Raw genomic sequence first — 14,557 nt, forward strand, 5'->3', positions numbered from 1 at the left:
CGATTGACTGATATTGTCCTAATAATCGTGTTCTCCGAGAGTACTTATATATATATATAAAATATGTATAATGCAAGTCACTTTAAATAGTGCACGATCGAATGAAGTCGAGTACAATAAATTCTTGTGTAGGAACGGTATTTGGATTTTGACCGAACACCGAATACTGTATTCACGTGATTGGTCAACTAATTTAGACTTAATAGCTTTCTTCACCTACATTATTGTCAAAATAATATAACGATAATAATTAAATAGGTGTCGCATTCAGTCGAAATTATCGGAGTAAATTGCCTTTGCTTCCGATATGTATTTTGCTAAATTCTTGTTTTGTAATAAACCCTAAATAATCCAACCTACATACAATAATGAATGAATAATTGAAGTTTGTAAAACAAACAATTCGTTCAATGATTTGATTTTGGACTAATCGTGAATTAAATCGAATTGTTGAGCAACTGGTTACGCTGTTGTTCTTTTGTTTCTACGCAGATATTTCGAAATTATAACAATCAAAACAGTACAATATATAACGTACAACAAGCTATATATAAATACATACAGGTAACAGGTATACCTATTATGTATACATAATAATATGCATGTAACATATCAAATAACAAGGCAATTTGACTTTTTTTTTTTTTTTTTAACAATTTTTAGTTATTGTTGAAATTAATATCATTTTTAAATTTTTCATCTTGTTTATTAATTAATAAATTTAAAGAACAAAATAAATAAATAAATAAATAATAATAATAAAAAAGTAGTATGAATAAATTTGAATTTCATATAAATATTTTATTACCTAACCTTTTTTATTATCTCCTATAGATATTAAGTAAATAAATACATTGACGTATTAAGACTTTATTTCAACTGATATGCTAATATTGATTTATAAAATTCACATATCATTTTACTTAATAGTAAAAATACTCAAAATGAATTATTTTTAAGTGTATTAAATGCACTAATTACTTAATATTCTTTTAAGTGCCTTTGATTTATTTCTATACATCCAATGTATTTTTTTGTTATCCATCTTTTATTAGTTCAAACGAAAAAATCTCTCTTAGCTATTTCGTTTTGATGAAATCCACCTCTACTTTTACCAATCAGCCAGTTTGTTGTCATCTTAGTAATCAAGTGCATAATAAATATAGATACAGTTGATTCTTTCTTTTTCTCGGGTTTTTTCTTTGTCATGTGTTGTTTTATTTTTCTTCACATTGTCCCTGCACTAGATTTAATACATTTTTTTCATCAGCCATTTTGCTTTTAATTTTCTATAGTCATACACACACCCATACCTTTACATAAATGCATTGTACAGCAGTAGCCATATTACTCAACTTGAGAAATGTATTTTAGCAATGTTTTTAGTATGATATATATATATCATTTATTGAAATTATTTTCAACCATTTTATTAAATTTACATTATAGTTCCTACAGCAATGCGAACGGTATTTGACAATTCGCAATTTAATGTTATTTAGTTAATTGAGTAGAGGTATATGTTAAATACTATTAATAAAAATTTAGCGCGGTATCAGTATATATGTATAATAAGTTTAGCAGATAATGTGAAATAATGGAAACGTAATATCGAGTGGCGAAGTCGCCCAACGAGGGCGCTCATCTTTTAGTGTATATTACGTTTTTAGTTATTACCAAGTAAAGAATATTAGAGGTCTTTATTGAATGTATTAAATATATTAAATCTGTTATGCTACTGATAATAATAATAATTATTATTATTATTTGCGCATAGAATAGTAATGCAGCAATGCGTATAGCAAACACGTACACAACTACAATGAGCAATATAACATGACGTTCGCACATACATTGGTAGATTATACATTTATAGGTACATATATTATAATATTATTGTTATTATTGTTATACTGTTCCGGAAAATCGATTTCATTAATAATAATAATATTATATAGGTACATCTAGTAGGCACACCTAGTAAACAGCGTAACTATATGATATTCCTACATGCATTGTAGACCTACCGACAGCGCACATTTCGATAAAATAAAATATGTATATAATATATTATTACATATTACTGTATTCAGTATATTATAGTAAGTGGAAATCTAGGGTATTTACAACAATGTCAGAAGACGTAACTGGATAATAATACAATATCACATACACACGCACGCGTGTAACTCCCTTCCTATAAATCCTACTGCTAATTTTTTTTTTTTATTATTCTTTCGGTTATTATGTCATGGTTTGGGTCTGGTGGCAGAGAAAAACGGTATTAACAGTGAAAAATGGAGGGAAACTAAGGCGATACATAATTAATGGTCTCGAGCCTGCGTCCGTCATAGACCACGCCACCATCACACCGGGAAATCGTAGTTGTTTATTAGATAAAGTACAGAGCTCTACGTATATTATCATTATCATTATCGTTATTATTATTATTATTATTATTAAACTTATTATTTTTACTAGTAGTAGTATAATATCGTAGTGGTTGATGTTCTTAATATTATAGTCAGTCTCTCCGGGCTGTTCAGTCAACGTCTAGAAAATTTCGAGCAGTGGACCGTTTGCTATTCTAATCGTTGTCATCGTAGACTGAACATTTAAAGATACATTATAATATTAAACTATAGAATAATTTTGAGAAAAAAACATTAATCGATCTACTCGCAAAACATGAACTCCGCACTACCAAATCGGGTAAGTTCCTACACATGCATAACATATAATATAATATTATACCTGATATTATGTACCTACATAACAATAATATAATATAATCTCTTTTGAATATCGACTGCAGATAGCTTGTTATGTTGGATATCGGATGTTTTTCCATGAAAATAATTTCACAGTTAGTGCTTGAAATATATTTACGAACGATTTGTGAAGCGTAGGTAGCTAATATGTGATACATAACAATATAATATTACATATTTTTATGCCTCAATTAGAGGATGAGCTCATGAAAAAATATATCACTTTTTTAAAATGTATGCTTTTAACATCAAATAACAGTTAACTGTTGGTAATATGTATCACGTTTTTCATTATAAATTCAAGCATCTATGGCTAAAAAAATCGAAAATTTGCATTAAAAAAAAATAAATATTTTAGTTTATATAAAATATAGGTAAGTAGTAGTTTTATGTTTAATATACATTGTTTCGATACGTAACAAATGACGTGAATGAAATTGGAGATATTTTACAACTTCTGTTGTTTTAGTGTATTATTACAAAGTAATATCGTATTACATTATAGGTACTGTGCAAATATTTCAGAGTGATTTATTTATAAAATATTTATTTAAATATATATATAAATATACACAATAATATTATTTTATCAGTATATTGTATTATCAAAATCAAATATTTATTTTTTGCAATATAGAAATTTATCCCTGAAAACAATTCTCGATATCTTTAATGAGATTCATTTAGAATTAAACCTTCCAACAAAATTATGTTAATACAATTTTCTAGAATTTTTAATATAAATGTAATTTTTCCAAACAAAATGTGCTTTTTAAATATCTTATAAAATGGGATATTTTAGCTTAGTATAATAACTTATATGGGCCCTACCTATTCTAAAGCCTGAATGATTATAGATTAAAATACAGCAGATGTTATGTGTTGACATGTTGATGTTAAGTTTATTGATGTAGGTAAATTTGAATTTTGAAAAAATATTGATATTTACTATCTAGCACCTAGAGTACAACACATCGTAAATAGAATATTTTTTCATACATTTTTAATTTTTTACGAATTTAATAGACAATTAAAGATACTATTATTAAAATTAAAAAATAAAGTTTTGTATGATTTACAGATAAGTAGTTTCAGAACATAATTCGTTAAGATTAACAATCTACTTTAAGTTCTGTCTTAAAAAAATGTATACATATAGTATAATCATATTAAATCGTTTGAAAATGTAATCTAAATTTATATTTTTTCTCATCACATAATATAATGTCATATAGCGATGCAAGTAAAAATTACACTTTTGTATTATGTTTCTCTCAATTCTATTTTCTCCTTTTACGTAGATTATGTTAACTATACAATGATTGAAGCAATGAATAATATTGTTATTGAAAAATATCTAAAAATAATATCTAAAACTCTCAATTATGTTTTGTTAGAGTGACTTAATTTGTTTTCAGAACTTCTGATACTTTCAGTCCGTTCAAATTTAATAATTTTACTAGATTTAATTTTATTTGTGAAGAAGTTTTGAAATCATAAATAAAATACGTAAAGTAAAAACATTGTTAGTTATTGTAGATTGTAGTTAGTTTTGTACAAACTTCTAGACTGATAGTACTAGGGATGTAAAGTTTTAAACAATATTTCATTAGATAAGGACTTATTATGAATACAAATGTATTATAAAATAAACCAAATCTATTAAAATTAAAAATTTAAGTTTAAGTTGGTATTTTATAAATTATAGAAAATGCAAAATTATACTTCCATCTTTTTAGTTCGATTTTATAATGGTAAACATTTTTACAGTTTAAACAAAAAAAAAACTTTTTTTCTCATAAAATATTTGATGACTAAATCAAAGTTAAACAATTAAATTATTTACTATATCAAAGTGTATTTATTCAAAAATTTATAAATTATTTAACAACTGTTTATTATTTGTTTATTTAAAATAAACTTAAATTAACATAATGTGAGATAACGTATCATAACATTTGGATTCCTTCATCAGAAAGTCAACATTAAAATAAAATTGAAAATTTATTTACAGCTATTTCTTGAGTGTTGTTCACTGTTGAGTGACGTAACATTTGAATAATTAACCTCAACCCAAATAACATAATACTCGAACGAGTTATTTACTTAGAAATAATGCACAGCATAATATCCATACTCTAAAATTTCCATAAATGTATATCTAATGTCTATAGCTATTAAAATTAATAAATATTCACTTTCTTGGGTGATAAAATGAACATTTTTTTTTTTTTGTCCAATAAAATAAAACTATCTATAATGTTGTTTTACCCACAATAAAGTATTTGAAGAAATACTATCATTTTATACATTACCTATATTCTTTTTTGTTACTTACTTATAAATTCTAATAATCGGACAATAATATAAAGGCTATTAATTCTATTAAAGTTTGAAATTATATTAGTATTAGACTTACCTGTAACTTTCAATATTTACCATAACCATGATATATGTATACAGGGAAAAAAAATCAATAAATCGTTTACAATTTATAACTTACAAATGATATTGTGCAATGTATGTATATCAATTTATTATAAATAATGAGTAGTAAAAGACACGAATATTTTGATAAACAGCAATAGCCGTAATAAAATATAATCATTACCAATGTTTGAAAATTATTTTTAATTTTTATAAGCTTAGAATTAGTTTATTTTAGAAATTGGCTGTAGACAAAAAAATTTTACTCATCACTGTTTGTGAAATAAATTATAATATGATATAGATCTGAATAAGTCGCAAACACAAGTATTGTCTGTGTTTCATAAAAAAAAAAAACTGTTTTATTAAATACTGACTAAATTTAGTTTTCTCATTCATGTATTAACATTAAATATTAAAGTAAAGTGTTAAATAGTCGATTACAAATAATATAAATTTAATTTACTTCATTATGATATATTTCAATCCACATTTTATCGACTAAAATAATAGCGTATAAGGATATTTTTATAGCAACCAAATTTATTAAATGTGTTTAAGAAAAAAATATGATACATAATTGGGTTGAAAATTTCGAGTTTTACATTCAATATTTATTTAAATAATAATGTCACGTATTATGGATCTATTGATCAATAAATGAAAATATTTCAATACAAAATATTTTACTACGTGTACTCATTAATATAATTTGTATGCATTATTTTAACGTGTATTCGATAGTCAAAATTATTGAAATTCTTTTCCTCTTGCATATTCAATTATATAAAAATGTTTATATAGCCGTGTTTCGTAAGAAATATTTATTGACACTATAAGATTTTTATAAAAGCTCAGTAAATCAGCCAAAAATCAAATAAAATGTTGTTATAACATTATACACTTGTGATAGACCAGTCATCCAGAGTTACATCAGCTACAAGTTAATCATTTGGAATAAATTCTTGAGAATAAAAAAATGTATTTATTTTTTTGCTAATAAAAAAAAATTATATTATTATTATTAATAATAATAATATTTATAAATATTTATATTATTATTATTATTAATAATAATAAATAATTTTCATTATTTTTTTTTTTCATTATTTAATTTTAATTTTAATTTATTTATTTAATTTTTTTTTTTTATTTAATTGATGTGTCAATGCATTAAATTTTAGCTCATTACAACTATATATTATATTAATTTTTTATTCATGAACTATCGTGTTATTTTTAAAAATTTAAAAAAAATAGATACAGATAAACAGTTGGCATAACAATAATGCATACCTATCACATTACACACTTGTTTTCAAAATACTAAAATTAAGATATGTGTATATATAATTATTAGTTTTCGCGTCATATTTTAAAAACGATTAATGATTAAAACTAAAGTAAAAAAAAAAGAAACGACAAAAATATTCTGATGTACATAAGGTGTATTATGCCAACTTTAGTCCGCAATTACAATAATTATACAAAAAATCTGATTTTAGGCATTCAGAATATTAGTTTTTGCGACATGGGCACATAGACTTGTTTGGTGTCAATATTACGGTGAGCAGATTGGAGACGGCCGTGGTCATAACGAAGAAAGTCATGAAGATTATCACGTAAGTATATCAAAACTGAACTGAATATATTATTAATAGTAGCGGTAGTTGTAGTAACAGCATTATTGTTTGTCATAAAAACTCTAGGTGTGGATAATCGATTTAATACTGAATACATATAATATGAAAATAAAATAAGCTTAAAACATGAATTTGGAAAGGAAAAAAATGCAATGTTAAATTAACCAACCAAAACACAAATCAACTTTAGGTTACGCAATATACGTGTCCACATTATTTTAGATTCAAAATTATGTCTTATAAAAATTTCTTGTTAACACTTTTTCTTTTTTGCATCTGCTGCAACGATGTAGTTTTCATTTTTAAGCATAAATTCAACATTTTCAGTTCAGACATTTCTGTCTACTAATGTTGTTGCATAATTTTATCCTATAGCTAGTGTCGTTCATGACCCATAACCTTGTAAATTAGTTTTAAACTAGGATTTTCGATCTGTTAGCAGACGAAGCCGTTGTACAAGTATGGGTACTGGGTGCACGATCCCAAGACCAAGGATGTCAAGAGCCATTGGGAAAACCGAGACGGGGACAAGGTGCAAGGTTCGTACTCGTTTCTTCAACCGGACGGACACATGAGAATAGTTGAGTACACGGCCGACAAGCACAACGGATTCAACGCTCATGTCAAGTACATGTACGAAGGACACGGAGAGGGTAGCGACGGCGGAGGTGGGGATGGCGGTGGATACGGGGGAGGCGACTTCGACCACAATTTAGATGACGCGTCCGGGAAATACTCAACACATATCGGAGGTAGAAGTGGCGGGGCGAACAGCCGACAGAAGCAACCGTTGCAAAAGTTCTACAAGAAACCGCGGGCGGAAAAGCAAGGCGGCCAACCGGGCCAGTACAAAAGGCCACAACAGTTTGACGGACGTCCTAAATCGGTCGGCGGTTACAAGAAACAGCGGCTGCCCTCGGCCGGGGAACAGTCGGCCGAACACTACGCCGGTGGCAGGTCCAACAATCATTTCGATCAGTTGCCCAGGTTTGGAGCACCCGGAAATCATCACGCCAATTCACTGGGCAGCGGCGTTGGTAGCCCCGAACATTATCACGCGAATCAGCTGGGCGCAGGGGGTGTCAGTTCCGAACGTTATCAGCCGAACCATTTGGGCGGCGCCAGCCCGTTCGGGTATTTGGCTGAAGACCAGGGCGCCGAACATTTTTCCAACAAGTATTCGTCACCGGCGACGGCCGACACGTCCGCTTATCTAGCCGGCATCCAGCAACTTTCGTCCGAACACGACCCGGTGGTGCACCGTCGTCCGGACGTCGCGCCCGCAGCGTCGACGGAACGCCAGCACCACAAAACCATGTCCGGGGAACGACAGCAACAGGTGCCGGGCTCGGAGTTGGAGCCTCCTCGACTGGCACAGGTGAACGGGCTCTCCGAAAGGTCCCGTGACGACGGGAGCGCACCGGTACAGTACGATGACGACGACGACGACCGTTCACGGGAGCGGGACGACGGGGACTATCGGGACGATCACGCGGCCGACTCTGCTGACGAAACTCCGGTGACGGTACAAAAGCAACCATTGCGGGAATTCCTTTTCGAGGAGCCCTATCCGTTCGAAATCCCGGAAAACGTTCAAATCCCCAGCAAATACCAAAAGAGACACTTGACACAGCCGTCGCCAGTAAACTTGCACCGGTACACGCTTGCATCGTCTTACTTTCCCAGCTGGTACCGCGGCAGTAACAACCTGCAGGAACACTACCATTAAGGGGAGTGACTGATTTGGAGTCGAATTCCGTCAGCGCTGGACAACTAGTTCTAGAAGTATTCGTATCATAGTGGCGATTTGTTGTTATTTTTATTGCTGTTAGATTGTTTTAGTTTACTACACTAATATTTCCGTGTCGGGAACTCTGTAAGTACGTATAGGATATAACTGCCTATATAGCATTTTGTTATAGATGCATAGAGGTATAGTCGAATACAATACTGTATCGTTTTCGTCAAATCGATTCGATTACACATTTCATATTCGTAACAGACTGTATTATTTTTGTACTGACGTATTATGTCTTACGATACTAGTTGGTGATTAGTTACAAATTATGATAAACCACAGTTATCATATTTAGATAATAATAAATTTTATTACATGCTTTAAATTATCAAATATTTAAAGCGTTTTTTTTTTTTTTATTCATAAATTCACCTCTATGAAATATTTATTGTGTTATAATTTTTTGCAAATACCTCGTGTTAAAAACATTTTAATTTTTGTTTACTGCCACATATCTATGGCAATGTTTACGTATTTTTAAGCATTTTTTCTTTTAATTAGACATATTGTTCATTTGTACATAGTTTTAAAATCAATTCGATAACAATCACAACAAATACATATTACCATTACTATAGATATAACAAAATAATTATTGGGTGCATTTTTAACTTGGTAATTAGATTATTAACGATACTATTATGTAGGTTTGTTAAGGTGTTATCGTATGTATATTATGTATCATACTATTGTGTTAGTTATTATTCCTACTAAAATATAAAATATATAATATATATTTAGTTCGTTATTTTCATAAATTATAAAATTATTTCAAAAATTATATTTATATATAAAATGATCAGATACTTGAAACTTGAAAACAGATTAACAAAATACTTTCTTTTTTTTAAATATTAATTTTCCTTTTTTAAATTATAATTTATATCTAACATAATATTATTTAAAAACAATGTCGTAATTGTTCTAATATGTTATAAAATTGAATATTCACAATTATTTACTTATAAAATAAGTATACTTGAGACTGTGGATATTATATAGAGTAAATAAATCGGTAGTGTCTATTGTAAAATAAATAAAATAATATCTAAATAATTTTAAAATTTAAAATTTATTAATTGAATTAATACAACTTTATATAAACTGTATAAACGAGAAAAAAATACAATAAAATAATCTTAATTTTTATCAACAAATACCAATTAATTGAAAGAGTTACTCGTTTTGAAATTAAAATCTTAAAACGATATTTGAACATATTATGAACTCTATTTTTAACTTTTTTTTTTTAGATTGTCTGTTGTGAATCATTGATAGCATACATAAATATATATTAATACTTTAGTGGTAGTTTTAAAATTATTATTTAAGTGCCAATGACAATGAATTTATTATAAACTCTTACCTTATTAATCTTGTAAGTAATGAAATTGCTTTGTTGAAGTTTATAAAACAAAAATACGGGTATTTACACGTCAACTTCTTTTTACTGCAAAATATACTCGTATTTGTCAGATGTATTCACGAACGGAGCGTACTAGTAATACTCTAACTTGGAAAAAAGGAAATTATCGTAATTTGTCTGGATGTCTACTGCACTTAAAATGCTGTTTATTTTGTTTCCCCGATGTGCTTTTGTATAGTTCTTGGATTTTATTTACAGATATTATTTGTACTAAATGTGGGTCTGTGTGGTTTACATAATAATGAACAAACTTTAATTGGAAAATAAAATAAGGACTCCGTATTTTAATTAAATTATATTATATAATATGAATCATAACTTACATTAGATACCGACGTATACGATAGCATATCATACAAATTGAAGATAAATAACAAAACTCTTAAGTTTTTTTTATCACACTTTTTGAACGATTTTAGTGTGTTTCAAATAATGACTACCAGTGCAAGTCTTTAAATGCAAACATTTAGCAGATTGTTCAAATTTCTAAAGTAAAAATGAGCGCATATAAAATAGTAGTCAAATATTCACTAACAGTACAATCTACATCTACGCACATCAACGACCGATTTGAATCCCAAATATATGGATAATTTTATGAGTAAAAATGTTACCCAAAATTTTCTCTGCGGTTATAATTTTTTTTTAAATATTCAGTCATTCACGTTGCTAGAAAAATTCAGTATCGCAAAAAAAAATGGTTGTTATATATTATTACACATTTATATATCTCTGGCTATGGTGCAATTCACCGTGAACTTTATATAAGTGCATCTTGGAATTTCGATACTTGCGGATGATTCGTATTCAATGATGTACAACTGAAATTTTCCGTTCAGTGAGTCGTGCAAACAATAAAGATATTATAAATGTATAAGTATTTTTTTTCGCAGTGGAAATCGTGGTTAGTAAATTATAATAATATAATGCTCATTGTAGCGATAAATATAATTTAATATAATTTATTTATAAATATAATACAAACACGCATTGATGACAACATGAAAGTTCAAAATATAATTACGAGAATAGGTGTAATACTAATTGCATTCCTGTTTTTTTTTCTGAGTATATCCTAGTCATGTCTCAAGTTACCCATCTTACTCAACTTGACTAAAATACTGTAAAATATTTATTATAAATACGTAAGAGAAATTTATTATAATAATTATTATACATAATATTAAGACAAAAAAACAAAATAATAATAAATAATGAGTAGAATATGTATGGTTCAGAATAAAAAATGTCTTTTGTTGCATTCTGAGCTTTAAACTTATAAAATAAGTAAATATTTCATAACAGTATATCACATCAGCAACGTTGCGTTAAATAATTATATTAATTAAGATAAACTATAGAAATAAATGCTACTAATGAGGTAAAAAATATCATAGTTTATACTCTGAGATGTTTTGTAGTTTCGTAAAAAAAAAAAAACTGAATTATTAATAAATAAATGCTCAGGTCTTGGTACCGTTAGCCTTGACCGAAAAATGTCTATTGACTCTATAAACGACGAATCGTAATGAGTTATCAATTATTGTTATAGTACTTTTTTATAAAAAGATATTAAAACGTATATTTTATACTTTATAGTTTAGTACATTTATTTACTATAAAAAAAAATATATATAATATAATAAAAAACATAATCAATAAGTTTTCAAACATTATGTGTTTATAATGTACGGAATTTCAGGATTACTAAATTATTACAATTATTAATTTATTTGTTAATATGCTTCTGTAATTTGACTATTGCCCGAGTAAATATTTAATTTCTCAATAAAATGTATCATAACTGATAATGCAAATAGTATGAAAAACGTTTCGGAACGGCCTGAGCATCATTGAAAATATTAATGAAACTATATAGATTCTCTACGCCGTCATGCATGAAAAGTTCGAGATATTATCATTGATACCATAAAATATTATATTTATTATATTTATTTATACAATACAATTATACCTGTATTATTATAAACAATTAAATGTATCAATTTTTTTTTTTTTTTTTAATTACATTTTAATAAGTAAATTAATTCTAATGCTTTCCTCAATAAAAACGTCATAAGTAAGTGATGTATAAATGATTACTTCCAAAAATCATCGGAGACTAGCGAACATAAACACTTCAAATAATTTAAACTTGGAGAAATGTCATCTCTAAATACTTCAAATATACTGGCAGTTGTAGTTACACATGTTTATAGTATTTTTGATATTGTCAAACATTTGTTGGTATAAAATTTAATGATGTTGAAAAATACAATGTCTTAATTATCCTTGAACAGCCGGTAAGACAAAGCATTTCCTTTTACATGCTATGGCAAAAAAATCATTAAAATTCAAATTTATCCGGCTAAAAAACTGGAATTGGCTTACATATTGTAGTATAGAAGACAGCATTTATTGTAAATATTGTGTGTTTTTCTCTTAATGCAGATATAGAAAAGTAATCATTCAAGCTTTGCATGAAAACTTTTAAAAAATAGGAACACGCTGTAGAAACATTTTTTTATCATAAAAAAAACATATACCGTTAAAATAGTGTTATTCATTTTTAATTAATTTCGCATAGTTTTACAAAAAAATAAATAATATTCGGTTTAAGAAAAAAAAAAAAACAATAAAAAGTATAATATTCTTGTAGTTGAATCGATAGTTCATTGTGGCCGTGAAGGTATAATTTTAAGGGGTCATCGAGGTTCTGGACTATTAAATAATGAACTATTAATAAATGAAGGACATTTTTAGTCATTGTTGATATTTGTTATAAAAGCAACTACATCATCTAGTAATAATCTGACTAGAGAACATTTTAGTCAAAATGCCCAATAAATTAATTGGAAGGTCTTAAATAGAAGATATTAAATATTTGCAAAAAAAATAAATAGTAGTTCATTTTTTTCAATAATAGCTGACGAAACAGCTGAAATATCAGGTGTTGAACAGTTTGCTTTATGTGCATGTGCTCGTTATTAGTTAAGTTAATTAATTGATTCTAGTACATACATCAGAATAAAATGTATCTCTAACTATTCTTAACTACATTTTCAATATAGTCATTTACCTTGCAAATACTTACAAAATAAAATATTGATTAAATAGAAGTTGTCAAATATATTAGTTTAGAGAAAAATCGATTACTTTTCAAAAGAAAAAAATTTTACCACTGAATTTAACAAATGATTTATGCACTTTAGTATGAGAATAAATAATTTTAAACTTATAGTAGAAATTCCCAGATTGATCAAGTATTAAAAAAACCGAGCAAATATTGATGCAAAATGTCGAAGAATATTTTAAAATTACTCTATTTACTCTTTTTCTCGATTCATTTATCCAGAAACTGAACGACCGCTTTATTAATCACGAAAATATTATAGCTGGTTTTCAATTTTCAATCAATAGTTCAACATTAAATGAAAAAAAAATTGAAGAATTTGATTCTGCTGATGTTGACAATTTTAATTCAGCAAAGTCAGAAGTGATTTTATGAAATCGCTATTTGGATGATAATAATATAAAATAAAAAGTATAATTGAAATAATTAATTATCCTGTTTTATTTCTAAATATTTTTAAATTATTACATTTTATTAATTACACTTCTTGTTAAATCGATTGAAGCTGAGAAGTCATTTTCCACTCTAAAAAGAGTAAAACATATTTCATGAAACTCAACATTAGATTCAAGACTCAATGGACTAGCTGCTTTAAATATTAATTATGACGTTAGTATAACATCTGAAGAAATTATAAATACGTATGTTAATTCGAACCGTCGTTTTGTTTTTTTATATTATGAATTATTTTACTTTTGTTTGTCATTACAAGAATATTAATATAAGCACATGGATTTTATCTTGCATTGATTCTAATACATAATTAAACATTGATTTATATTTTCATAAAAAATTTGCTGTATGTATATGTCGCATCCATGTCACATGTCGTGTAATTGTGCGTTTCGCGAAATGGACAAAGTTTATATCCACATCGCGTAATTCCGCTGTATGAACAACATTTCATGAAATGGATATCTATAAGACACATAACGGAACTAGTTCCGTTATATTGACTAACACTTAGTGTAACAATATATATATATATAATTATATTTTTTTATTATTTTGAACACAATACAGAATTATAAATACTGACTATGAATATCATAATGAATTAATAATTACAAAAATTATGAATTATTATGAAAATGATTAACTATGAATATAATGAATTATGATAATTATGGATTTTGAACTATTTATATTTATTTGTGTAAACATAGAATACAATAATTATGATATCAAGAGTTAAATTTTAAATAAGCACACTTTTTTGTTTGGCATTTATTTTTAAAATAACAAATATAAATACCTCGTCCCCCCCCTCTCCGTTAATGAAGAAACAGTCTGTTTTAACGTTTTCTCAACTTCGTGTTTAACTTACTTTAATTGGATCAAAGATTATAGGTACCATAT

General features: G+C 27.3%; 1 protein-coding gene across 2 annotated transcripts; it reads left to right on the forward strand.

The window, feature by feature from the left end:
* The first annotated feature begins 2,367 nt into the window (after positions 1-2,367).
* Positions 2,368-8,974, forward strand: LOC112593145. Of its 2 annotated transcripts, none has more exons than XM_025337463.1 (3): positions 2,368-2,712; positions 6,704-6,820; positions 7,281-8,974. In XM_025337463.1, the coding sequence occupies exons 1-3, from the start codon at positions 2,689-2,691 to the stop codon at positions 8,568-8,570; spliced, it is 1,431 nt and encodes a 476-aa protein (XP_025193248.1). In that variant the 5' UTR covers positions 2,368-2,688; the 3' UTR covers positions 8,571-8,974. The 2 variants fall into 2 exon arrangements, with proteins under 2 accessions (XP_025193248.1, XP_025193249.1); XM_025337464.1 differs by having other exon boundaries at positions 7,284-8,974.
* Positions 8,975-14,557: the final 5,583 nt, after the last annotated feature.

The sequence above is a fragment of the Melanaphis sacchari genome, unplaced genomic scaffold, assembly GCF_002803265.2.
Source record: "Melanaphis sacchari strain LSU unplaced genomic scaffold, SCAv2.0 Contig1_pilon_pilon, whole genome shotgun sequence".
Taxonomy (NCBI): domain Eukaryota; kingdom Metazoa; phylum Arthropoda; class Insecta; order Hemiptera; family Aphididae; genus Melanaphis; species Melanaphis sacchari.

Excerpts from the sequence above, each read along its gene's own strand:
- LOC112593145 (XM_025337463.1), top strand. The coding sequence starts at position 2,689 with ATGAACTCCGCACTACCAAATCGG. Across the intron at positions 2,713-6,703 it reads ACTCCGCACTACCAAATCGG|GCATTCAGAATATTAGTTTT; the intron begins GTAAGTTCCTAC and ends ATCTGATTTTAG. Across the intron at positions 6,821-7,280 it reads AAAGTCATGAAGATTATCAC|CAGACGAAGCCGTTGTACAA; the intron begins GTAAGTATATCA and ends TCGATCTGTTAG.